Source organism: Eleginops maclovinus, chromosome 7 (genome assembly GCF_036324505.1).
Source record: "Eleginops maclovinus isolate JMC-PN-2008 ecotype Puerto Natales chromosome 7, JC_Emac_rtc_rv5, whole genome shotgun sequence".
NCBI lineage: Eukaryota > Metazoa > Chordata > Actinopteri > Perciformes > Eleginopidae > Eleginops > Eleginops maclovinus.
This window is the reverse complement of record NC_086355.1, coordinates 19,463,918-19,488,922: the sequence shown is the minus strand read 5'-3', so window position 1 is coordinate 19,488,922 and position 25,005 is coordinate 19,463,918. Positions and strand designations below refer to the sequence as shown.

Below are 25,005 nucleotides of genomic sequence, written 5' to 3'. Positions count from 1 at the left end.
ACGATACTATTTTTGACATTATGTTAAAAGCCATTCATTTTGGAATACACTTGTTCAGACAAAAGTTGTTACCCATTTAAGAAGAAGCGATTTACGTAGAAAGAAGGAAGATGGAGATGAACCAAGCACTGGCATCTTGATAATCGGATTACAATGTGTATCTCATCTGGATCTAATGCATGGTGTTAAAAAGAGATTACTTTTTAAGGCCTAAGCCATCTTAGATATTGGGATTTCAACTTCTCTAATTTTCGACCCCCTTCCTAAATTCTAATTAGCGTTTCAAGCATACTGATGATTGACATGGTGGAGTGAATTCTCAAATTACATTTTTTATCATAGTGGAATTTGAAAGATCAAAATGATGTGTCTGATCTGCTATGTTATGACATTATTTTTAAAAGCAAGTTGAAGGATAGATAACACGTAGATTAGAGACTCACTGTTGGTCCACAAATGAGAATAAAAGCCTTTAACTTTATGAGTTACTTCCAATAATTATGACTTTCAAGTCTACAACTTCCTAAAAAACTATTAGGTAACTATAAAGACTTGCATTCCTCATGGCAGCTTTTAATCAGGGTATTCTTACAAGCTCTTTTTCAACCATGGTCCATGGTACTGTATAATGAATGACTTACAGGCATGACACATCCTATAAAACATGATATATGCTATAACCAGTCCACCTCCACTAACTGCTTGTTTTGGAAGATTTATGCTGGAAACGGTTTCTTTCTTAACACTAACCAGAAATCCAAATTAAGTTCCAGCAATCCTGCTGGAAGAAGGGTGTGCTTCTGCTTTTTTGGACCATGCTCATGTTTTTTGGTGTTGTCCACATGTAAACAATTTTTGGAAAGAAGTGGCCCTTTTTATCTGAGATATTCTATACCAGACATCCGCCTTTTATGTGTTGTTCACCTTTTTGAACCTTGGAAATATCCCTAACGTTTTTCATAAAAGCGATATATACCTTTTGAGGGTTATATTAAGTAAAAGCAAAACTGTTACAAAATGCTGATTGAGGGGAACACCCCCTTCCATTGCTCTTCTTAGTAAGATAATTAAATCTATCCGCTCAATGGAGACAATCACCTTTACTCTCCGAGCCCAAAAGGAAAAGGGTGATAAATATTGGGTAAACCTCTGATATCTTAAACATGTCTCATACTCTGAAGCCTAAAAAAAACACAATACATTCTGTAACTCAAGACAACAAACCTTATAATGGGTGTCTCTGCTAGTTCTGTTCGCAAAAAAAATTTGCACTCAAAATGTATTCATACCTCTAAGGCCTTTGAGACATTACATTGTTGCGATTCTGTTGTATGGCAATGGCAAACCGTGTCGAAAATAAACATCTTACCTGGGGTAGATGAAGCTGCAATCCCTCACTCGGAATGGGTTGCCGGGATGGTGTCTGGTCTAGCTGCATGTTGAAGAGAGCAGATAGGGCGGCCTGCGCTGCCCGGGCTTTAGCCAGCTTCTTGTTGCGCCCTGAGCCTTCAAACGTCTGTGTATCCACCGTTACTGACATCACAAAATTCTTGGCATGACTCTCCCCGCTCTCTGAGACAAAGTCATACTTGAGGCCTGGCCTGAGCTCATTGAGGATCATGACTGGATTTTTACCACTGGAAGGGGAGCTGAATGTTGATGGAGGGGGCAATGGGGCCTGGGCAAGGTTGCTGCCAGGAGGCGTGGGCAGTGGGTACTCCCCTAATGAATTTAAGGAGCTGTTACCATTGGAGCCTAGAAAGAAGGCCTCTTCAGGTGCAGCTGGCGTCTCAAAGCCATTGAAAAGCATGTCAGGGAAGTCGGCTTGGTCAGATGTAAAGTCTGTGTTCACTGTCAGTGTTCGACCCATGGCCAGGTGCGCCTCAGAGGCATTGGGGAACTGGACGAAGGAACGCAGGGCTTTTTCTGCTGCATTTAATTTGGCCTTCTTTTTGGTGGGGCCCATGCCCTCAAACATCTGTCCATTGACCTCCACAGTCATGACAAAAACTGGTGCATGTACTGGTCCCGTCTGAGACAGCAGTTTGTACTGTAGACCCGGTTTGATTTCGTTCAACTGCATCAGAGCATTCTTGGGCAGGACCGGCCCTGGCGTTTTCTTGCGTTTCTTGGCCCGGAACTTGGAGTGTGTGTGCCCATTGTTCCCCTCTTCTAGGGGACGTTTGCGACTGCCCAGGCCGCTTCCATTGGGGAGCTGTTCAGCCACTCCCATCCCGTCTTTGCAGGACACGTTGTCCAGGTTTCGGTTTTCCTTAACATCTGTGCTGCTCGAACCTGCGGTGCCCAGAAAGAGTAACTTACAACGCCTTCGTTGCAGGATCTTGTAAATGCAAAATTTATAGATTCCTTTATCACTCTTTGGAACTGAACCAATGATTTGTGTTCTTTTATGAAAGCAAGAGAAGCTTTACTTTGATTGAGCATTTAACCTATAGAACATTGATATAACTAGGAATAGTCAGAGACAATCAGTTTATCTACTGTCGTTTATGATATCCCAAGTTCTTAAAAACTGTCAACCTGCAAAACAGGATAGGGATTTTTTTTGTTGACTATATTTAGTTTTTTTATTTTGAAATCAACTTTCCATACTATATATCTTCATAACAAGAAAAAACGTTATTCTGAAGGTCAGGGTTAATTTAGAGAAATATATTTGCAATTAATCAATTCCTGTACTTCTCAGGTTTCAGAGTTGTTAGTCTCAAACAATAATGTACACAAATACACACATATCAACACTCAATATGGACGCACACAAAGCGGTTCCTCATCCACTCTGTCAATTTTTAAATCGCCTGAGTGCCTACAGAGAAATTAGGTACATTTTAAAAGTTCAGTTTGAAACTGCGGCTCCTGAAATACACTCTACTGGGGAACACATATCACTGAATCCAGTTAGCAAAGTGGATGGAATATTGGCAAAAATTTTCATTTATAACATCCTTCAGCAAAGGCTTGATAGGTTACTCCTTGCGGTACTCAGGAGAAAGAGAGGCCGCAGTGTGCATGAGTGGGATTGTAGGGTGGGTTGAGGGAGTGCAAGGGAGGAGTGCAGGGGGAGGAGCTGAGGACCAGGCAAACAGGAGGATACATCAAAGAGGCGGAAGGAGAAGATTCCACCTACTGCAGGATCCTAAAGTCTTGGCTGGTGACACAGTGGGAGGTTAAAATGCCGTATACCCGTTTTACATAAGATTTTGAAAGGAATGACTGTCGTATTCAGAATGAGGAATTAGAGATCTGTATCGATTGAGGTGCCATTCATAAGACCCTGCGCCTCTGAGATCCCCCCCATGGAGCTTGTCAGAGAACACAGTGTTTTAGGATGCCACATGTACAAACATGCCGTTACCATCTGCATACTACAGTTGACATGTCTAACAAAAAAGGCCTAAAGTAAAACACAGAAACTGCATATCCTTCAACTCACGAGCAATATCTGCACTGAAAACATGCAATATTTTCTTGGTGTGCGAGCATTCTTGCTTTTTTTGAAAATAAACATAGGAAAAGAGGGACTGTGCACACTAGTAGTGAAGATAATACTGATAGGTGAAATGTGTGTGTCGGACAGGGACTCAATCTCAGCCAAGGACCTTTAACCCTCACATATGCCGCAGCAATAGTTGAGTAATTTAGGCAAGTCAAACGAGGACTTTCTAAATGAATTGTTTTATAATATTCAGCACGTAGCACTGAAGCTCATTATGTTTAGAGTGCATAAACTTTTCAGCTACTGCAAATGTGGGGAGTCCACTAAATGTAATACATATTCTTCAATTGTTCAGCAAGCGATCAATACCTCCAATAAAACTGTTACATTGGTGGGAGTATAGGGACCGAAAGATAAATTGAAAAATACGTAATCACACACTGAAAAACTGTAGCATGCAGCGCAGACAGAAACAGTATTATGGCAATCAGAGAACAATAAACTGGAGCTCCTTTTTTCTGGTAGAAAATGTATCATTCAACACTTTCTCTGCAGGATTAACATTTATACAATTAGTATATTAGTATATATTTTCTTGAAGTGTGATGGATATCTAGTAAGATCAGAGATTAAAAAAAAGCCATAGAGTTATACAGCCATGACACCATGCATTAAATATGCCACACACATGCAGTTGGGGTCATTCTCATGCCAGCGTCTGTGTAATCAGTACCCATTATTTATGCAAAACACAAATCATCCCATATGGTTGGATTTGCAAAAGTTTGAATTCCTTTGGGGTGGATATATGATCTTAAAAATGCAGGAAAAATATTTTATCACAGCTTTATTTGAACTTGTTTGATTCAAGGATGATGATTCATGTGATTAAAGAACTTCACGAACTGCAAAGGTTGTCACATAAAAGATAAAGATTCTTTCATGTTCTCCCTTGGTGTTCCCTTGGTATTAAGGACATACGCTTGAGTGAGCTTGGGATGTGTTTTATCTTCAAATATATATTTTGACTGGCAGTAAAAGGAGGCTTCAGGGGCTTTGAAATACAACAAAGACCATTTTGTTAATCTGTTTTTTCTTTTACTTAACACATAACAACAGAGCAAAAGCACGCAGTATGTCACTACAATAGGAGCTGTTCATTTGTATTGCAGGTTAGTGCACCGCTGGGATGACAGGTCTCTCTGAATATGAGCTCGGAATCTCTAAGGTGTTGGGGAAACATATTCAATCATGTCTTTCCGTGTCTTTTGAAGCTCAGTTACTGAGTTCACACCAAAATGTCTAATTAAAGTTCAATAAGCTGCAGTTGAGAGGATTTTGTGAAGAGAGAAATGGAGGTAGAAGGAATCTGTAATACGACATGAAGCCTCTCACATGAAATGATTAGTTTCCCTAAAAAGTTTCCTGGCTGTGTGTGTATTTGCGTGTGTGTCTGTCTAGGTTCAGGTAAGGATAGTTGTATGGTGGCCGACAAGTGCAAACGCCCTACAACAGCCCAAAACACTTACATTAGGAGAAACACGCTGCACTTTCAAAAAGAATCTAAATATAAAAACATAAATGTGCCAAAACACTTGTAAATGAAAAAACACCTTCAAAGGTAGCTCCAAACACAACGGCAACAGGAACACTAAAACGTGATGCAAACAGCTGGGACTGGAGCGCTTGTTGACCTTTCGGGGATTATAAAGTTGGCCACCTGTCACTGATGGCAGGGTTAGCCTGTTACATAACTGCAATTGTTTTGTCAGTATATTTGAAATGACTAGATTAGCCACGTTACCTAGCTAGCTTAAAGCAGATCTACAATAATATCAGAAGGAATCATACAATGACTTGCGATTTTAGGTACGTTTCCGGCCACAGCGACAGTTGGCCAACTTTATAATAAACGTCAACAAACGCTCCAGTCCCAGCTGTGAGCATCGCTTGTCAGTGTCCGCTGCATTTTGAGCTTATTGCAGCGTTTTTTAATGCAGCGCTTTTAATGAACGCTCAAGTTGGTGAATGTTTTCTTAATGCCTTGCATATTTTCGCACGTGTTTTGGAACATTTGCCTTTTTTTTATTTGCATCGTTTTTGATACTGCATCAATGGAAGTGTTTTGGGCTGTTGTGATGCACTTGCCCCTGTCGGCCACCGTAGTGTTGCATGTAATAATATAAAATGTGGGCTAGAACCTTGTGTAATAAAGGGGAGCAACATCTGATTACACATCAGACAAAATATGAGGGAAGACATGCAGGCAGACAGAACGATGAGAAACAAAAATATACAGGCAGACATTTAGAAAGAAGGGAACAGCTATTGCTCAGACAGGAAGACACTGACTGAGAAATTAGGAAAATCATTGTCTACTCACTCATATTCTCCTCCTCATCCACATCCATGGCCACGGGTTTGTTCTGACCTGAGAGCAGCCTCGCTCCCACTGCACCTGAAGATCAGAGGACATAAAGGTGGACTGCATAAGCAAGGAGAGAGTGACATGCATGCATATAAACACGTTCGAAGACCTTAAGTGGCTATAGCGATGATACATTACTTGAAGCTCCAGCACGCATGCACACACACAGAGCAAAATGCACATATTGCAATGTGTAAGCAGCCCGTAATGTAGGCTTATAAATATTCAGATACTAAGAGATATCAAGGTGAGAGAGGAGGCCAGGGCTGACAGGCCTTAATAGCAGGAGCACTCTATTGTGACTTTAATATCTCTCCGATTAGACCTCATTTCCCACTGCCTGCTGAGAGATATACAGCGAGTGACATGGCCAAGTTACTCCATTACCACACACATACACACACAACTTATCCCAAGGTGGAGAGTGCGATTAAAGCTCCATTAAGCAATATTGTTCACACAAACCTAAAATCAAAGGGTTTTCTGCAATCTGACATTCATGCTGCCAACTACACTGACGATGAACACCCAACTCCATGGCTATTTAGGTTTGTTTCTTTAAACTGAAACCATTTTGCAATTATTGGGGAAAAAAAACATCCAGGCTTTTTCCAAATGTGTCAAAGCTCTTGGTAAGAGTAACTTGATTAACCAACATTTATTGTCAATCTTGTTTTTAGCTACTTGAATATAAGTTCTGTATTCACTTTAAGCTCTGTTTTTGGTCCCTTCCACTTTCAAAGTTGAGGATATTAGCTACTAAATCATCCACTTTGTTAATTAGCTTGTTGCTAACTATGTTCCTTTGCTATTTGGTGCTGGGCGTTGTTTTATTTATGAAACAACAATAATGAAAGCACCGATAGTTAACTATAACGAGGGGTTTTGTTGAATAAAACCAAAGCAGTTGAAGACACAAAAATGATTCATGAACTTATCTAGAAACTATGTCAAAAGCATACTTTCTATACTGTGAAAACTACTTAAGAACCACTCGAAGGAGTACTCCACTTCAGTATTACATTGTTAGACGCAGAATGGAAAGCGAAAAAACCAAAGATAAACATTGATGCAGCGATAGAGATATCAGCCTTTTTTATATTCCTCTCATTCTTGGTCCTTATCAAACCAGGCACCTACTGTACAAAACCCAATATCAGCCGCTGTTCATCGATTAAATGATATCCAAAAGTACGATTTCAGAAGAGGAGTTTACACCACTGGCTGACACTGTACCGCTAATTACAGACGTAAAAGTTGTACGAAAGTTTCCACCGCATGAGTTCTCCCGTCAGCCTCTGCACAAACCACTTGAAAAGTCATGGCGCGACAAAAAAAATATTGCTTAGAGCAGGGCAGATGAGTGAGGAGTGATGAAACAGACTAACAGAGTAAGTTACAAGAGGAAGAGAGTAGCAAAGAGGGGAAGAGCAGAAGGGGCAAAAAACGAGAGGGAAAGCAGGAGAAAGATGACATTATGATATAGAACAGATTGTGCTGATTCTACTCTCCCTCCACCCGTCTTCCATCAGTGGCCCCATTCCTCAGCCAGACACTTTCTTAAGCTAAACTAAATGGGCTAATTAATCTGGGCTAATGGTGGGTGACAGCAAATATGCTAGCACAATTATCACCCTATTAAAGATTCATATTCCATCCCTTAATTGAAAATGAAAAGGTGGGGTGATCGGAGGATGGTTGGGAGTAGGTCCAACCGAGTGGAAGATGAGAGTCATTTTTCTCAGGTAGCTGGAGCCAGGTGCCTTGGCCCCCAACACACTCATCCAGCAACTCTGAACAGTGAACACAAGAGATGTAGCATTACTTACAGGTTTTTAACTCTGCAGTGCAAAGTGCTCTTGGATTTTATGGTACATTATTTAGTTTCAAGGGCCAGTGTATTGTATGTAAGGAAACATATCAAAATAATTGGAATATAATTGTCATAACTACTTTTCATAAGCGTATAAACACGTGCAACTTTATTTTCTTTGTTAGCTAAGGATGAGTCATGTTGACTTGCAATGTTTTTAGAGTACAACAGAACGGACAAACCAAAATCTGGCTCCAGATAGGGTCTTTCATACTATAGTAGTGTTAGTTCAATAATAGCGTCTTAGCGTTACCACGGTATTGTCTTTACAAGTAATTGGTGAAGTCTTAAAAAGGGAAGGGGGGCAGAGAGGTATTCATTTGGTCGCAATATACAACCACATGCCTAGGTAGCGCCAAATCTAACACCCTGTCCCTTGTTGGCTATAAATAGTTTAAACATCTTAACTAATCTTTCTCAATCAAAAAACCTTTTTGTGAGGGGACTTCTAAAATATGTAAGATAATACATTCTTATTGATATTGTGGATGGGTGGTGAGCATCGTGGACATTTATCACAAGTCTAATTTAATTATATTCCTTGGGTTGATTATCTCACAGTTTAAAATCACGTCTACATGTAACTTCTAAATGTTCTTTTAGCTTACCATTGTCAAGAAATTAACATGAGGATGTAAGGTAATGTAACCACCAAGTATGCATTGTTACCTCATCCAACCACCTATCTTAAATTGCAGTGGCGGGCCGTGCATTTCACACCTAGGCCTTCAGTGATATCCTACACAGTCCTACCTGAATTATTCCACCTCTTAATGCCATCATTATGACGCCATGGCTCTAGAAACTATACATTTAGACAGAAACGCAGTATAACCGGGCGTTGCATCACCTTAACATAGTCAAGCACAACAGAGTTATATTAATATTTCTGAAGCATTTATAATCAATACATCAGCATTTACAGTTAACTTAATTAATCAGATTATCTGACAAACCGCTCCTTGACACCTGTGTCTGTCACATAACGCAGGACAAGTGCCAGCTGTGCTACATTACCCACATCTGACGTCTCGTCCACCATAACAGCGACAAAGGGTGCTTTTTTAATCTACATTTTGATCTCTTCTCCCATCACTTCAGCAATAGCATATATCAGGTCGTTTTGTATTTTGCCTGACGTCCCAGTAAACATGTTGTTTGTGTACAGGTGGTAATGCAAATCTGTGTTGTTCTCAGCAAGAAAGGAAAGAAGCTCCACGTAGTTTCCTCTGTTTCTGGACTCGGCGCTTTCATCGTGTCCCATAAATGAAAGTTCCTGTTTACCCAAAAACAGGACACAATCAATCAGTCTTTCAATATTTCCCTATTTTTGTTCACCCTTTCGTTGTGGAGCTCCGTTTCCCTGCGCACTTGTTCGTTGAGCTGTAGATACACTCGGGTGTCCCCAAAGGTTTTCAAAAGCACCAGTGCTTCCAAGTGCCCAGCTGTGCTTTGGTGTCTCGTTGCTGCCTTGGTTAGACAACTCAAGTTTGCAAATCCAGTGTGGCTCCAAACACCAAATCGATCAGTTGCAAATACCAGGCATTCCTGGCAGTACAATTTGCAGTGCCTCTCGGAGGCTGTGAGCCAGGGGTACCGCTCGTAGTTTCCCTGCTGTGCTAGGCTCGCTAGCGTTGGAGTTGGTCGTTCCCTTTTCAAGATGTGTAGCTTTACTTGAAAAGTTCGTTTTGAAAATGGCGTTGTAATTATATCTTCGACCAAATTGATCTATTCTCCTCCTTCAGCCATTGTGGGTTGAAAAAAATAGCTTGTAGAAATCTACACAAATTAGCTCACTCAAGTTCCAGTTCTGTTTGCTAGCTTTGCCCATAGACTGTATGGCTCTGCCTACTGCCTAGCTCTGCCTCGCAATAGTGCGTATCCAATCAGAAGATGTGCACGTGCTAACGTTAGCGTACGCCTGCTAGCTGGCCCGTTGTCGCCACCTCGAAATCTGATTGGTTAACGCCACAGTTTTGTTTGCGTTCACTTTAAGTTACAGGCGCCCGCACTGTTGATTCTGAAGGCCTAAGGGCAGATTTCTTTGACCCTAGCAACACATTATGGCTGAAATATGATTGGATAAAAGCTCTAACATAAAGGCCAGCCCTCCAAATCTCGTTCTGAGGCTGGAAGCAGCGCAGCCAAGACGAACGCTATAAAATGAAGAGAATAGACTATGGGGAATAATTCAATACGTATTTGTGGAAAAAATATATCAAAATTTAATTTATATTCTGATGATGTTTAGGCCAGCAGAGAAGGCCTTGCTGGCCCTGACGGCCCACCACTGTTAAATTGGCTGTAAAACATTTTTTTGGCTGAGATCTTCCCTCTCCTGTTTTTGTGTGAAGTGATTGCTCTTTTGTAGTATTGGGGTCAGATTGCTTGTACTACATTGGTGGTGCAGAGTTATCTGGCCTTCCAGCTGGAAAATAGATTGATTTTGTTAACTGCTTTACTCTTTAATAAATGTGTGAAGCATGCAGATTTGTTAATTTCTTACCGGAAGGTGATTAAGTGTGGAATTTCCACCACAGTGAGTTCATTTATTCATCAATATTTCCTTTCCTTTACATCTTTTTTTTCCTCGTGTGTATTGTTCCATTATTCACACATGTCTTTGCAATGTATTTGTATATTTACCATTTATGCTTATAGTTGTACATTCACGTATCATTTGTGCAGACAAAATAAAGTCTATAGTCTCTTCATGGTTATAATGTGGCCTAAATTTAAAACAAAAAGGCTGTCCTCATATAATTCTTCTTCCTCCTTCAGATATCCTCCTCCAACACACACTGCTGTGTAGTTTAATCAGCACGCAATGCAAATGTGTCTGTCAGTTTAGATTTTTCAGATGAGACCGCCTCTGTCATAAATCTGTAACTATTCCTGAAATCAGGTGCAATCAGCAAGGAGACTCTCACAACAAATTCATAAAACGAGTGTATGAGTGTGCGTGTCTCGAAAAGTAAATCTGAAGGTGCAATCCTAAAGGGCAAAGCACAGCAGAAGGAAATGGTTTGTGCATTCTGTGAAGCAAAATAAACGCATATATTTTTTGTATTAAGTAGGATTAATGTCAACTATTTAAATTATCCAATATATTTTTTCAAATATATCCACTGTGAGTGGACCTCCAAGGTTATCCAATCCAAATGCTGAACAAAACTGACAAATTAGAGTAATCTACAACCGGACTATATACCAAATTGACTGATCATTAATAAAGGGAAAGAGATTATACATTGCCTCAAAGAATACCTATGAGGCTTAAAAGGCAGTAACATATTCTGTAATATGGTCCATTGCCTGATTCCCCCTAGGTATTATTTTAATACAGCCATCAAAAATATTCACAAGTGTATAAGCTGCTTTGGTAAAATGACTGGTAAATTATTTCAAAAGCAATCAAATTATGATTGAGTCAAGGTAAGCATAACATTTTTGAAACAAACGTTGGAAATACATTTCTCCAGTATTGGACGTAGCAAAATGCTTTGAATCTGAAGCATTGACAGCAACCTGATGTCGAGCACTGATGAAAATATGTTGGGCTATCAAACACATTCGATTTGGATGAATCTCACAATCTCCCATTGGCAATTAGAGGATATGGTACCCATTTAAACTAAGAGCAAAGAAAATTGACACAAGCAAAGCGGAACATCAAAGGTTTTCTTAAGGCGCTTCAGCATTTTCTATAAAATCAGCCATCAAGGACATCTAGACCGCAAAACTAATTTAGACATTTGTATGCATGGAGATTCAGGAGACCAGATGCTTGATATATTTTGATATTGACAACTTTTGAACCCACAAATGTGCAGCAGTGGATTTAAAGTGAGTCAAAGGAATCAATGGTGAAGGCTGGCGACTATCTTCCTCCACACGCATAAATGATACCGCGTCATCAAGTTGTGAGACGGCTTGGTTCCAGCGGGTAATTCTGAGTGGACGCCAAGGGAGGCAGGGAAAAGAGAAAGATGAGAAAGAAGATGAAAAACCTCAAATTCAATCTGGCACAGGGAGAGGGACTGAGAGGAAATAAGGTGGTTTTGATTTGTCTCTCATCCCTCGCTTACGCTGTGACGGAGCGATAGAGTATCACCACTGTGGAGGGAGCGGCAGTCGCGGCCAACTGTCAGGAGGAGGTGGGGGGGGGTTGGCGGGGTGGAGTGCGGGATGGAAAGGTAAAGGTGAGGGAAGAATGGAGGACAAGAGAGATAGAAAACGCAATCTTATTCCAAGTAAAAGAGAATCATTATCTGCTCTGAAACAGAAGGCGATGGAAAAGTCTGCCCTTGGCAGGCTGTGGGCCTCAAACTGTATATAACAAACTCCCTATGAAGTCTAGTGTATGATCCTCCATCAAAACCATTTCAACTTTAGACCTTTAAAAAAAGACTGAAAGCCAGAGTTATAAATAATTAAAGATTTTCACTTGCATGAAAGGCTGACCTTCAATAATTCAGAAAAACTGAAAAGGTGAAAATCTATTTCACCACATTAGTAACTGCCTCTGCAACCGGGTTGTCACGAGTTATAAGTAAAACCTTTACAGGTAACCTGTAATGCAAAGGAAGCACAAAGAAAAAGAAATCCATTGGAGAAAAGTCTAACAACGCATGAGAAGCATCAAGGAAACATTTACCCTTGAGTCGCACAAGGACCCATCCATTTTGCAGAGTTCACAACATCACCTTCTTTGAGCAAATCTCACCAATTTGGGAAAGGGTTCATTTTATATAAAACCCCCATCTTTGTCCAGCAATTTTTCCACGTATAGTACACCACAAAAATCTTAAGACACATACTCAAACTAGCCTTCTAATTCCAGGTTATACTGTATACCGTCTGCACTCTCTGGAACGATGGAACTATTGGAATGGTCTCAGTGCTCTAACCATAAAGTAAGCCTGCTTTCTCACTCTTTGTCGCACCTTATCCCCCTGACTTTTCACTGCAAATGGTAAGGGGCAGGCTCTTCAAATAAGTTGGACGTGGATCAGCCTTGACTAGGAGTGTAACTTCTACAGAGTGGTTACCCTAACTGAATAACACAGAACCTCTTTTTCAATCTCCAATATTGCTTTAGATTCTAGGTTTCACTCAACATTTAGCCTTTTTATTTGGTGGCCAGTCAGCTTGAATTTGAGAGGCCAGAGGCAACCAAACCCAAGGAGCAGATACAGACATTGGATCATTTTCACTTCTGGAAACAGAGTTGGTGGACTTCTGGGTTCTCTGAGTGCCTTTCCAGTTAACTTCCTCTTCAAGAAAGCAAGTATAGTTTGCTTCTTTTCCATTTCATTGTCAACATACTTATTTTAAGTGCTGTATTCCACTTCTGATCACATGCTGGGTACTCTGAACATACCTAATTCTGTATCATGTTACTCATTACCTTGTATATTTGCGCTATTTTTTACTGACTTTTTCCACTTTCTCTTGTTGATTCTTGGAGCACCCACTATGCTTACTTTTTTTCCCAGAGACTTACTTTGTGTCTCATCGTGTATATTAAAGAGCATTGTTGAGTCTTGCACCACGTTTCCATTGGCAAGTGCAATGTTTTAACCACAGATGTACATTTCCCCCACTCTTCAGGACTTTAAACACTTTCAGTAACATATCAGATTTTCTTTGCTGAGAAAAAATAGATTTAGACATGTATATACTTCCTAGAGAGCCATCCTATTCTCACCAAATTGTGGTTTGTATATGCTAGTATGAAGAATCCAGCCAATATTAAGAAACGGGTATAAAACAAAACCCTGATGTATTTCAGATATACCAGGCTCTACCACCAAAAGGGACACAAGTCAACAACGTTGTAATTTATATCAGTGGTAACAGGGCAATTTGCCCATTGATGGAATGATGGCGCCTAATTGGCCCCTTGACAAGCTGATAGCCTCTGATTGGTCTGACTGTTAACTCAAGTTTCAAGTGTCATCTGATGAAAAATGTTTGCTCTTTGGTGCTATTATAGGGACACTGGGGTAGCTATTTTGAAAACACTTATCTTTACTTTCACTTCAGTCATTCACTCTTCATTTATTTGTATTTTTTACCTGGATGAATAACGGGAGGGTGTTTTTATTTATAAGCTATGCTTTCTGCCCTCCCGCTTCTACAAATTTTTGTCTGTTTCATGAATTGTCTATTTTCTTGATATTGAATTAGTAGAATAACACAAAAATAATAGTTTTGTACACTGCATGCTTGATATTTAATGGTACCATTTGACAGTGAAACGCACAAGTGATATGATTAAACTCCTAATGAAAATAGACCGCTGGCATCATTTAGCTCTCGGGGATAGATTGTCAGAGACACGCCTTTACGCTTGGGCCCAGCAAGGGAATCCACTATCGAGAATACATTAACAGCGTATTAGAAGACAACAGCCTACTCCTTTTGAAACTTTCAGCAGGCTGACATGCTGCTGTGTTGACAAGACGGAGACAGGCTCTAAAAGCAGCTCCCGCTTAGCTCCTGTCAAAAACAGACACAGAGAAAAAAAGCAAGGCATGCATCGTTGCACAAACACAGCCATGAACATACTTATCTCTGAGATCTTAATGTCCGTCTTCTTGCTGCTGAAGGGAATCCAAAGAAATACTACTCATTTCTAGAAATGGTACTGTTGCCTTGAGTTATTATTGATCTTAATAATCTATTTAATATTTGCTTGTAAATCAGCTATTCTATAGGTCTTTGCAGTTGTATCTTCACTGATCCTTTAACTGAGATTATTCTTTTATCTTCACATTGCAAATCGCCCAAAATTTGATTTAATTGTTACTTGAATTTAATTTCAAAGCTAAAGATGTGTTCTATCATGTGCTGTTTGCTCTGAATAAGTGTCATGTTAAAATTTTGGATAAACAACATTTTGAAAAATTAAACAATACAAACTTTTGACATCGTCAAAAAAGTCTTAAGCGTATTCAACACAGCTAACCTTTTAGTACTCCCACTTTTCAAAAGGGAGTTCTTGTAGAGTTGTCAGAGGGCTTCTGCATGAATACAACTCCAAGGAAAAATACAAATAAAAAAAAATAGTTTTTCAAGTTCAATCACTTTTGGCATTTACCTTTACAAACCCTGCTTTGAATAGCCTCCAACATGAAAGGAAGAAGGAGTTAGTGTTTTTTCCCATTTCTTAAATCCAGTCTGTAGTCATTGTCTGAAAATGTGCAATTTCTAAACTGCAGAAAAGCCTTGAACAGAGCCAGTGTCACCGATTTTCGTATCAATATTAACTGGTTGTTTTTAAATAATTTAAGTCAATATATAGTAAAGAAGAGAGGACACGTGTGGACAAAGAAGAAATGTCCATCCCCTTAGCTTATCACGTACAACGTATTAAAGCAATACATAAAAGCGCAAGTGTTTCATAGTGTTGTCATTATGTTACGGAAGTAAACAAAGGAGTCCAATGGAGGTATTTCAGGCAGGGGGGGAGTATGTGGGAGAAAAACTCCCTCTCGAGGGAACTTTGGGATTTTAGCCTTTGCAGACCATTTACATGCACAAAAACCTATATAACACACTACAGGAAAGAGATATCTCCATCAAACAGAATAGGGTCTCTTTAAAACATCATGTTGAATGTACAGTTAGAATTATCAGAATAAAACCTATAGCCAATAAACTAATAATATTTAAGGGAAAAAGCTCAACCTAAAAATTGAGGTGTGTCAGTCATTAACACATCCACAGCATTAAGTCCTTGCAGCACACGACCTGCGAGTGCTTAACTGAAGGCTGGCTCTGAAAGGATCTCTGGGGTGGTTTGGCGTTTGCAGGAGAATATTTGTAGGACTTGCTGGGTAATGGAGCAGTACAGAGGCTCAGCCGGGGGTTAAGAGGGAAAATAGACACTGCCCTCACACACATTCACTTGAGCCCCTAAGGCATAGCTAATTCTGAAGTGCACAGCCAACACGTATTCTTGTTGTGTGTCATACAAAGGGTAAAAAAAAATACAGCTCAAATTACAATTAGAAATAATAGGAAGTGGGTGCAATTAAAGGTCATATTACATTTGAGTTAATATGTTGATTGCATTTTTAGAGATGTAATTCTAATTGGACTCGCACTTTCACACTTACATGTACATAATATATACAATATTATATTTAACATATTCATAATTATTCAGGTATGTGAAAATGTTTGATTTTATTCTAAATTGTCAAATGTATTATTATTTTTGATCATATAGGAGATAGAAAAAATATAAATAGTGTATCCCCACATTTAAGCAGGAATCTGCTTTTTCAAAAAACAAGTTTCTTGATGAACAAAATAAGTATAGTTTCAACTCTACTCACTTAGAAGTTTAGATTTTAAACATGAAGGATGTTAAGTGTTGTATCTCATTAATTGTTGCACTTTATGAATCTCATTATTGATGGGAAGCTCTCCTAAACACCTGCATGCAAATGTAACATTCCCCAAAACATAAAAAGTCAAAACGGAGAGAAGAGAACTGCAGGGTGGAAAGAGTGGAGAAAGAACAGGTCTTTTATTGTGTTCCAGACTTTAATATCTGACAGTGGGTCGTTTATCATCATGGACCGCTGATGGTGAGAGAAGGGAAAAGGTGGAGAAAGCAGAGGCAGAGAGTATCAATATGAATTTTTTATTTGATGGGTTTTTATGGGAGATTGCATTTCAGAAGGCTGGCAGAGTCAAGGTTCGTGGGAGAGTGAGAGGAGGGAGAGTTAGAGGCCAAGTCTTAAAGGCCAGGCGAGAAATGATGCTGTTGGTGCACGTGAGGAACAAATACCAACACTTTTGCTGCAACATACTGTATGCTTCTCCCTACTATGTGTGAATAAAAAGCTGTAATCATTCTGCTTGAGGCTGAACGCTCCCTGATGCATTTTCAATCTTTTGATTCTTTAAACCCACACACTTTGCGATCATTCTCCATCTCACATACAGTAGAGCCTTTTTTTACTTTTCTTTTTCACACACATACACACCCAAACTTCCTAGCTTGGCTTCAGGTGTGGTCATAAATCATAGTAGTGAGTGGCTATGATTCCTTCAGCACCAGCAAGGCCGGGGGGGTTTGAGGGTGGAGAGCAGGCTGCCGCTAAATGGCTGCCCCTCGCTTCCTTCGTCCATCAAGGCCAGAACGACCGGCTGCTCCGCCTCTGGCCACGAAACTCACAAATGTGTGACATCAGAGGCACAAACACACTTATTGTTGTGAATAAACACTTTTAAATGGACACACACATGTGAAGGTGTACAGAGTTAACCAGTGCTATGAGGATGGCAGCAAGTATCAGAAGATTGACAGCAAAGGTCAATCACAACACACCATTTCACTTCCCACATGGACAATTGTATTTTCTTAGCACAAGATTTTAATTGCACAGTTCAGATTTTTTAAATGGGGTTGTACGAAGAATTTATCCATAGTCTCTGTATTACAGTTACCCTAAATTACCTTAACCCTAAAGCCTCCCCTTTTGTGGGGCATAGCCAAAAGTATCTGCACAGAAACTAAGCAATGTATTGCTGAAGAATGTGTATTAAATGTTAGAATATTTTCACCGCTTCACCTTGGGTTCCTTTCTGACAGTAAAACTGATCTTAATGTGTTACTTTTGGTGTCACCTGTTTTTCTCCTTTGGAAAAACTGAACACCAGTTGTTGGTTATTACTTCCAACATAACCATAACACAAACAAACTCATCAATCGAGGCACAGTAAGACCAGCGACGTCTAGGTTCTGGGGGGGAAAAAAGTACTGGATTTGTCAATCGAGTCTAGTGGCCTTTACGAGAGCAGAGTTTAATATAACATAATCAGTTCCACATGATGGCAATGTAGCCTGTGAAAATACAGTATGTTCAATAAATAGTGTACAAAACGATGCAAATTCTTTAGGTAGCTTAAAAAAGTTTGCTGCTATACATGTCTTGATAAGCTAAGATTGATGCACTCATTTGTGCACAAATCAGTCCTCAATTTAATGCATATGTAAATCCCAGGTCCTTGTATCTTGTCTTGGTACTTGTCCTTGTTGATGTTGCGTAGCTGGGTGGCTAAAATAAAAGTTTTGCTGCTGTACGTGTCTTACCTTCCGTTCTGGTATTCCTGTCAGTTTCTCCAAACTGTTTGTGTGCGGACTGCCATCCACTGTAGGAAATACACTGACTACGAATAAGTACCTTATACAACCACACTTCAAAAAATCAGAACTCCTTTTTACTGCTCCCTAACTCTCCAATCACACACACACACACATATATACATATATATATATACATATATATATATATACACACATGCATACATGTGCAGGGCCTCTCTAGTGTAATGCTTCCATCATCAACTTTCTTTTACTCCGTTTAAAATGAGAAACACAGTATGACAGACATCCTTTGATATGGAAAATGAGGTAAGGAACAACAAATCCTCTCTCCAAGGAAACCAGAACTAAATATCTTGTTGTAATGGCTTTATATGGCCTGTTCTCAGCTGTGCAACTCCAAATGGTGTGGAATTTGACACATGGTAAAGTAAATATCAGAAAGATTAGATAACTGTGTGTTTTTCTGACATAATACCTTTGCAGGAAAATATGTGGAAGCTGGTTGATAAAATGTCCTGTTTCTCCAGCACCTATTTATTCTGTATGGTATTCAAGGTGTGTGCCAAAAATGGAATACATTATTTTGCAATGTTTTTTTCACGCCTGAAGCCTGATATTTTCATCCCTAGTTCGGATATTGAGGTCACATTTCTGCCCTTCAGGAATACTTTCTAGCAACATTGGTTTATTTATAAGAAGAGGAATCACTCTGTATTCCTTGGTCGGTGTGAGGATATTGATTTACTGAACAGAATTTAACGTTTGATTTATTTTATGTATTGACTGGAGAGTTCCTGTGTAACTTTGTGCGCCAGGCATCTGGCCCCAGGTGTTTGATATAAAAGGGAATGAAACAAATGGAAAAAAAGTTGTATTAGATTATTTTTTAATACCGCCTTAGCCTTCTCTAGCCTTGTTTTAACGTAATAATGACTCCCTGGCAGTTAACAATAACCTAGTTTTAAACTTTTGACTCTGTTGCCCGTTGATGGCTAGTTTGGCCAGTCGGACAAACAAATGACCAATCACCACTTTGAAGGCTGGATCAAAGCAGAACTCCTCTGATTTACACAGCAATGTCTGTCTGCAAACCATTGGAGTACTTCTGCTATTGTCAAAATAAAGCTTTATCGTGGCTCCTATCCTGAGGGTTCTTTGTAAAATCGGAAAAATTACCAAAAAGGTCAGCAATGATTGGAACTGTAAACTAAAATAAGGAGGACATTTTGTTGAATTTGAACAAAAGCTGTTCTTTTAAACTGTCGTTTGTTACAACGTTGAAGAGCAGCAATGTTAAATTGTATTGGGACTTTTGAGTAACAGTTAATGTAGGCCCACACCCTAAAACTTCCAGTTCAAAGTCTTGTTATGTCTTTTTAACAGTTCATTCAAAAGATCAAAAACTGTCTCTTTGACAAGTAAAGGTTGATAAAGCTGACAACAAAGACACTTTGCCAAGACACTATACTGTACGGCAATGCCACATAGCAGACGGTGAATAGAACAAGCTTTCAACATGATAGTTTAAAGAGACCCTATTCTGCTTTTTGGGGTTTTCCCTTTGTTGTATCTATGGAAAAAGAATTGAGACTGAAAATTGCCAAAAAACTGCACCAATTTCAGATAAGATTGACACAGCTGTTAAGACGGTATATAATCAATTTAACGAAACCTCATTAACATCTATAAGCCTCATAAATATCCTATTACTGGGTTTACCTTGCAATTCGTTAAGCACTAACTGCCTCAAAGAAGCATTAACTTTCAACGTGATGGATCTGTTACTCACTATTGATAAAAAAACAAACTAGAGACATAAAGCAGTACCACTTTACAATAAGACTACCCTTATAAAGGGCTTACGAATAGTTTGTAATTAATTTATAAATTAGGTTGTGAAAACTAATAAATCATTAATAATCTTTTATAAGACAAGAGATAAACAAAACATCAAGATGGATGGGGGGAGAATCAACTCAGTGAACAACAGATACCAAGGATGTTGGCTGATGAAGAAGACAAAGTAAGCTAGGTAGCCACCTGTGTTGATGTATGAAAACTATGTTAGAACTGGTTTATAAATCGTTCTTAATGATTAATAAAGGGTTTACAACCTAATTAATAACCTAATTTAGGTAGTCTTATTATAAAGTGGTAGACAAAAAGCACTACAACTTCCTGAAGAGTTATACGATGAATGAAAATTGTTGCAAGTTTGAAAAAACAAATCTTGGGAAATCCCTAATCAACCAATCACAGTCGAGTATTCATTAAATGAAGGCGGTAAACAAACGCAGACAAACAAAGCAGTTAAAGTGTTTCCTTTAAAAAGCAAGTTAATGTATGTATTACTTTTAATTAGGTCACGACTGATTTCATGTTTTTGCCTGAAGGAATGGTTGCAAAAGAAGAAAACAAGAGACTTGTGGTGGTTACAAAAAAGACGGGAGAGCTGGGGTAAAGAGAGAAGAGAAACAGATCGAACAAGACAGAGAGTCCTAGATGAGGAATCGAAGATGAGGAGGAGGAGGAGATTGAAGGAAAAAAAGAGGGGGCAAAGAAAAGGGGAAGGAAGTGGACAGAGACAAATGGCCATGGGAAATGGCCGGTGCAGGAGGCGGCCTAAGAGACAGCCCTCTCCGCAGCACTAACCTAGACTGATAGGCCCACCGGGCTGCAATACCACTCCAATACATTCCATCCTGTCTGATTCTTCCCTTATTCCAGAAAACAAAAATAACATTTCAAACCATATCAGGCCTACTTAACTGACCAGAATGTGGTATTAGATCATTTTCGCTACTGTAAGTAGGAACCCTATTTGTTATTTAATACAAAGAGTTTCATGCCTGGGGACGGGAATTTAAGGAATTGCAGACTCCTTCAAAAATATGTTTTCCCATATGATTGTGTAATGACATGGAACTAAAATGATGTTCTGTGGCTCAAACAAAAACACAAAGAAATGACAAGCTAAGAAAAAAAAAAAAAATCATCTCTTCCTCTATTTTTTCTTAGGGCATGTAATTCCACTCTGCTGACTTGAGTTTTAAAACGATTACATTCGGCTATTTCCATTTTCACTTTTAAAAGTATGCCTTTGATAATCCTGTAGGCAAATCTAAAGTCATGCACATATAGTCAAAAGTCTGACATATGAAGCCTGAACTCCTCAAAAGAAGCAATGAGATCTGAGAGTTGAGAAGGGGGGGATTGGGAAATTGGAAATAAAAGGGATACGGTAGAATACTTGGATCATTGTTAACAGTCCATGTATGCGGTTAGTTAATTGAGTGCTACTGTCGCCATCCCGAAATCCCATTACTTTTCCCAATAAAGCTCTGGCAGTCCAGTGATTACCTGAAGAATGCGCGGGACAGAGAGCGAAAGGATCTTAATAGAAATGGGATCAGAGGTTTTCTGTGAAGAAGCATCCTCATTTCACTCTTCCTCTCCACTGCTTCCTCAGGTGACATCGCCAGGACGTGACCAGGTAATGCTCCGTAATGGGGTACACGTGTGGGTGCTCCGTGGTCTAATGGAGAAGGGGTCTTGGCGGCGATTGGGAGTGCCTGTCGTGTTACTTGATTGAAACTGATGGGCCAAGGTAAAGGGGCCAAGAAGTAGCGGCCCACCAACATGGCCCTATCTGTCTCATCAACTTTACCTCGGGAGTCCATTATTCAATTTGGCCCTTCTAATGACCAGTGAATTACGCTGCCAGAAGCGATTTGCCTTCTGAGCACTACCGCTGGACATACATGCCCTTCCCCACTCAGAATATTAAGAGGCAATCATTCGGACACTGACATCCAATCGGTGACTTTAGCCCGATGAGGGATGCATTGGAGGCAATGCGCTTAATTAAAAATTGCAAAGTATAATCAGACGTCTTAGCTTAAAGTTGAATGTCTCCCCCTTTCTTCTCTCATAAGAATAACACATCAATTTAAGGGATGAGTCAATCTCTGTGGTACAACGGACGGAACACCAATTGGTCTAAACAATAGAAACTGCATTCCCCTTACCATAAATGGCATGTAAAACATTCACCCTTGGGAGAAACTAATGGTCAACACTGTTCAAAGTCGTTGATACGGCAAATCTAGAAGGCTGTATGATACTTATGTTTGCTATAAGAAAAAAAAAAAACATGGGTTCAGTGTAACAGATCGGACAAACAAGTCCAAATTTAATTATTTCTACAAGGCTACTCACTTTCTAATTGAATTAATAACAATATATCCACAAAAACCACAATACACAATAACAGTTTGACCATTCCTGTCACTCGGCTTGTGCATTTCAGATTAAATTATATCACTTATTTCCCTTTTTTAAAAATATATATACAGTAAGTGTGACTAAGAAAATAATCGTCTTAATCATAAATATGCCCAAAATTAGTTTTGTTGCTTTTGAATAGAGGCTGCTCCAATCTGAGTTTCTGTATCCACAAACTGTATTTTGCACTATTCAATACGAATCACACCAATTAAATTATAGGTAGGAGTAAAATTAGCTTAATCGTTAAAAGGCTAGAAAAAACAAAATTGTTGAGTAGAATTGCGTCATGTTGTCACGAAACACGCCATTTCCAGACAATTGAAGGACATTTGTCTGATTTGTCATTACATTTGCAATTAGAGCCCTGCTAAAGCCAATAGACATACAAAAAGACAAACATCTACACCAATTTGTTCTTCACACCTAAGTACATGAATTAAATTACACTTGAATTGGCTCAATTTTCTTGCATACTCTGCTTAATCTCGGGCTATATCTGACAGCAACAGTGCTACACTGCATCTGTACGAAGCCAAGATTCATTTTTACCTCACGATGAAAAAAAGTCAACATAAAGAACTTCAAAATGTGTAGTTGTTTTGCTGTATATCCATTTAGTAAATTTCCTTGGTCCCTGACTGTTTTGCCTTTAACAATTATTGAAATGACCTTACAAAACGATGGACAGGTCAAGGACAGGATGTGCCAAGAGAAGGAAATGCAACAAAAAACCATCAAACATCCTATAAATGGACTTATTGTAACCCAAGGAGTGTACTGATGGGCATGGCAATGCTGCTACGCATCATGCTCACCCCACCAAGAAAATAAAAAAACTGTTGCGTTGTTCTTTACAGATTCTTCAGGTCCAGGCATGAGGTTTAATAATAATAAAACTCCTCTACTTTAGCTTTCTTCCATCTTTTCAAGGTTATTGGGTGACTGCCTCTCCCTTTTTTCACTAGAAGCTGTAAAATCAGTTTGACAGCTCTGATTTATGACACAGCATAGGCACCGAGTGCCTGTAGGGAACGTAGTGTATGTTTGAGTGTGTTTGGAAGTGTCTGGATGTGTGTGTGGCACATAGAGGACCACCACTGCTGTGCTCAATGTCCAAGCAGCAAGCAGGGCACACAGCTAAGGAACTCCTGAAAACCAGCATGTGCTCACGCTTATCTACATTTACACAAATGTGATCACATCAGATCAAGAGAAGTGGCATAAATAGACATAGCACAGCACATATTGTACAGTTTAGAAAGAACTATGCTAATTTAGAAGCCAAAATAGACAAAACATATTGCATTCACATAGTGAAGGGTTTTTTTATGTGTAAACTTCATCTTTAGATGCCCTAAAAACGCTTTATAGTTTGTCAATAGTTTATTAAAGCATTGTTAACAGAACTGTCTAGGGATGGGGCCATATTACATTTCATTTAGCTGACGCCTTTATCCAAAATGGCTTGCAATCAACCATGAAGATACAATATATTGTATTTTTTTGCCAATACTGGCAAAACCATCCATCTTCTCCCGCTTTTCCGTCAGGGTCGCGGAGGTAACAGCTCCAGCAGAGAGCCCCAAACTTTCCTTTCCCTGGCCACATCCACCAGCTCTGACTGGGGGATTCCAAGGCGCTCCCAGGCCAGTGAAGAGATATAATCCCTCCACCTGGTCCTAGGTCTACCCCTCGGTCTCTTCCCAGCTGGACGTGCCTGGAACACCTCCCTGGGAGGCGCCCAGGTGGCATCCTCTCTAGTTGCCCGAACCACCTCAACCGGCTCCTTTCAACGCGAAGGAGCAGCAGTTCTACTCCGAGTCCCTCCCGGATGACTGAACTTCTCACCTTATCCCTAAGGGAGATGCCAGCCACCCTGCGGAGAAATCCCATTTCGGCCGCTTGTATCCGCGATCTCGTTCTTTCGGTCATGACCCATCCTTCATGACCATAGGTGAGGGTAGGAACGAAGATGGCCCGGTAGACAGAGAGCTTTGCCTTCTGGCTGAGCTCCCTTTTCGTCACAACGGTGCAGTAAAGCGACTGCAGTACCGCTCCCGCTGCTCCGATTCTCACACTCCCTTGTTCCCTCCCTCGAGAACAAGACCCCGAGATACTTGAACTCCTTCACTTGGGGTAAGGCTTCATTCCCTACCTGGAGTGGACAGTCCATCGGTTTCCTGCTGAGAACCATGGCCTCAGATTTGGAGGTGCTGATCCTCATCTCAGCTGCTTCACACTCGGCCGCGAACCGATCCAGTGAGTGCTGAAGGTCACAGACCGATGAAGCCATTAGGACCACATCATCTGCAAAAAGCAGTGGTGCAATCCTTAGCCCACCGAACTGCAGACCCCCTCCCCCACGACTATGCCTAGAAATCCTGTCCATGAATATCACAAACAGGATTGGTGACAAAGCGCAGCCCTGACGGAGGCCAACCCTCACCAGAAATCGGTCCGACGTGCTGCCGAGGACCCGGACACAGCTCTCGCTTTGAGAGTACAGAGATTGGATGGCCCTGAGTAGAGACCCCCTCATACGACCCCATACTCCCACAGCACCTCCCACAGTATCTCCCTGGGAACCCGGTCATACGCCTTTTCCAAATCCACAAAGCACATGTAGACCGGATGAGCGTACTCCCAGGCCCCCTCCAGGATCCTTGCGAGAGTAAAAAGCTGGTCCGTCGTTCCACGACCAGGACGAAAACCGCATTGTTCCTCTTCAATCTGAAGTTCGACAATCGGTACTGGCAAAACACTGTTGTGAAATAAAAATATTACAATCACGATTCAGTATTGATCAAATCAAATATAATTTTGGTATTATT

General features: G+C 40.1%; 1 protein-coding gene across 3 annotated transcripts in view; it reads right to left on the bottom strand.

Annotated features, from left to right (window-relative positions):
• Positions 1-25,005, bottom strand: part of adarb1b (adenosine deaminase RNA specific B1b) — a 125,524-nt gene that overhangs the window by 14,806 nt on the left and 85,713 nt on the right. For 2 of the 3 annotated variants that reach the window (XM_063888196.1, XM_063888197.1), the window contains exons 4-5: positions 5,841-5,915; positions 1,370-2,295 (exon numbers count right to left, since the gene is read on the bottom strand). In XM_063888196.1, coding sequence (XP_063744266.1) covers positions 1,370-2,295; positions 5,841-5,868 — 954 coding nt within the window. In that variant the 5' untranslated portion in view covers positions 5,869-5,915. Of the gene's footprint in view, positions 1-1,369; positions 3,170-5,840; positions 5,916-25,005 lie in introns of all 3 variants that reach the window. The other variant, XM_063888199.1, reaches the window with a different exon arrangement.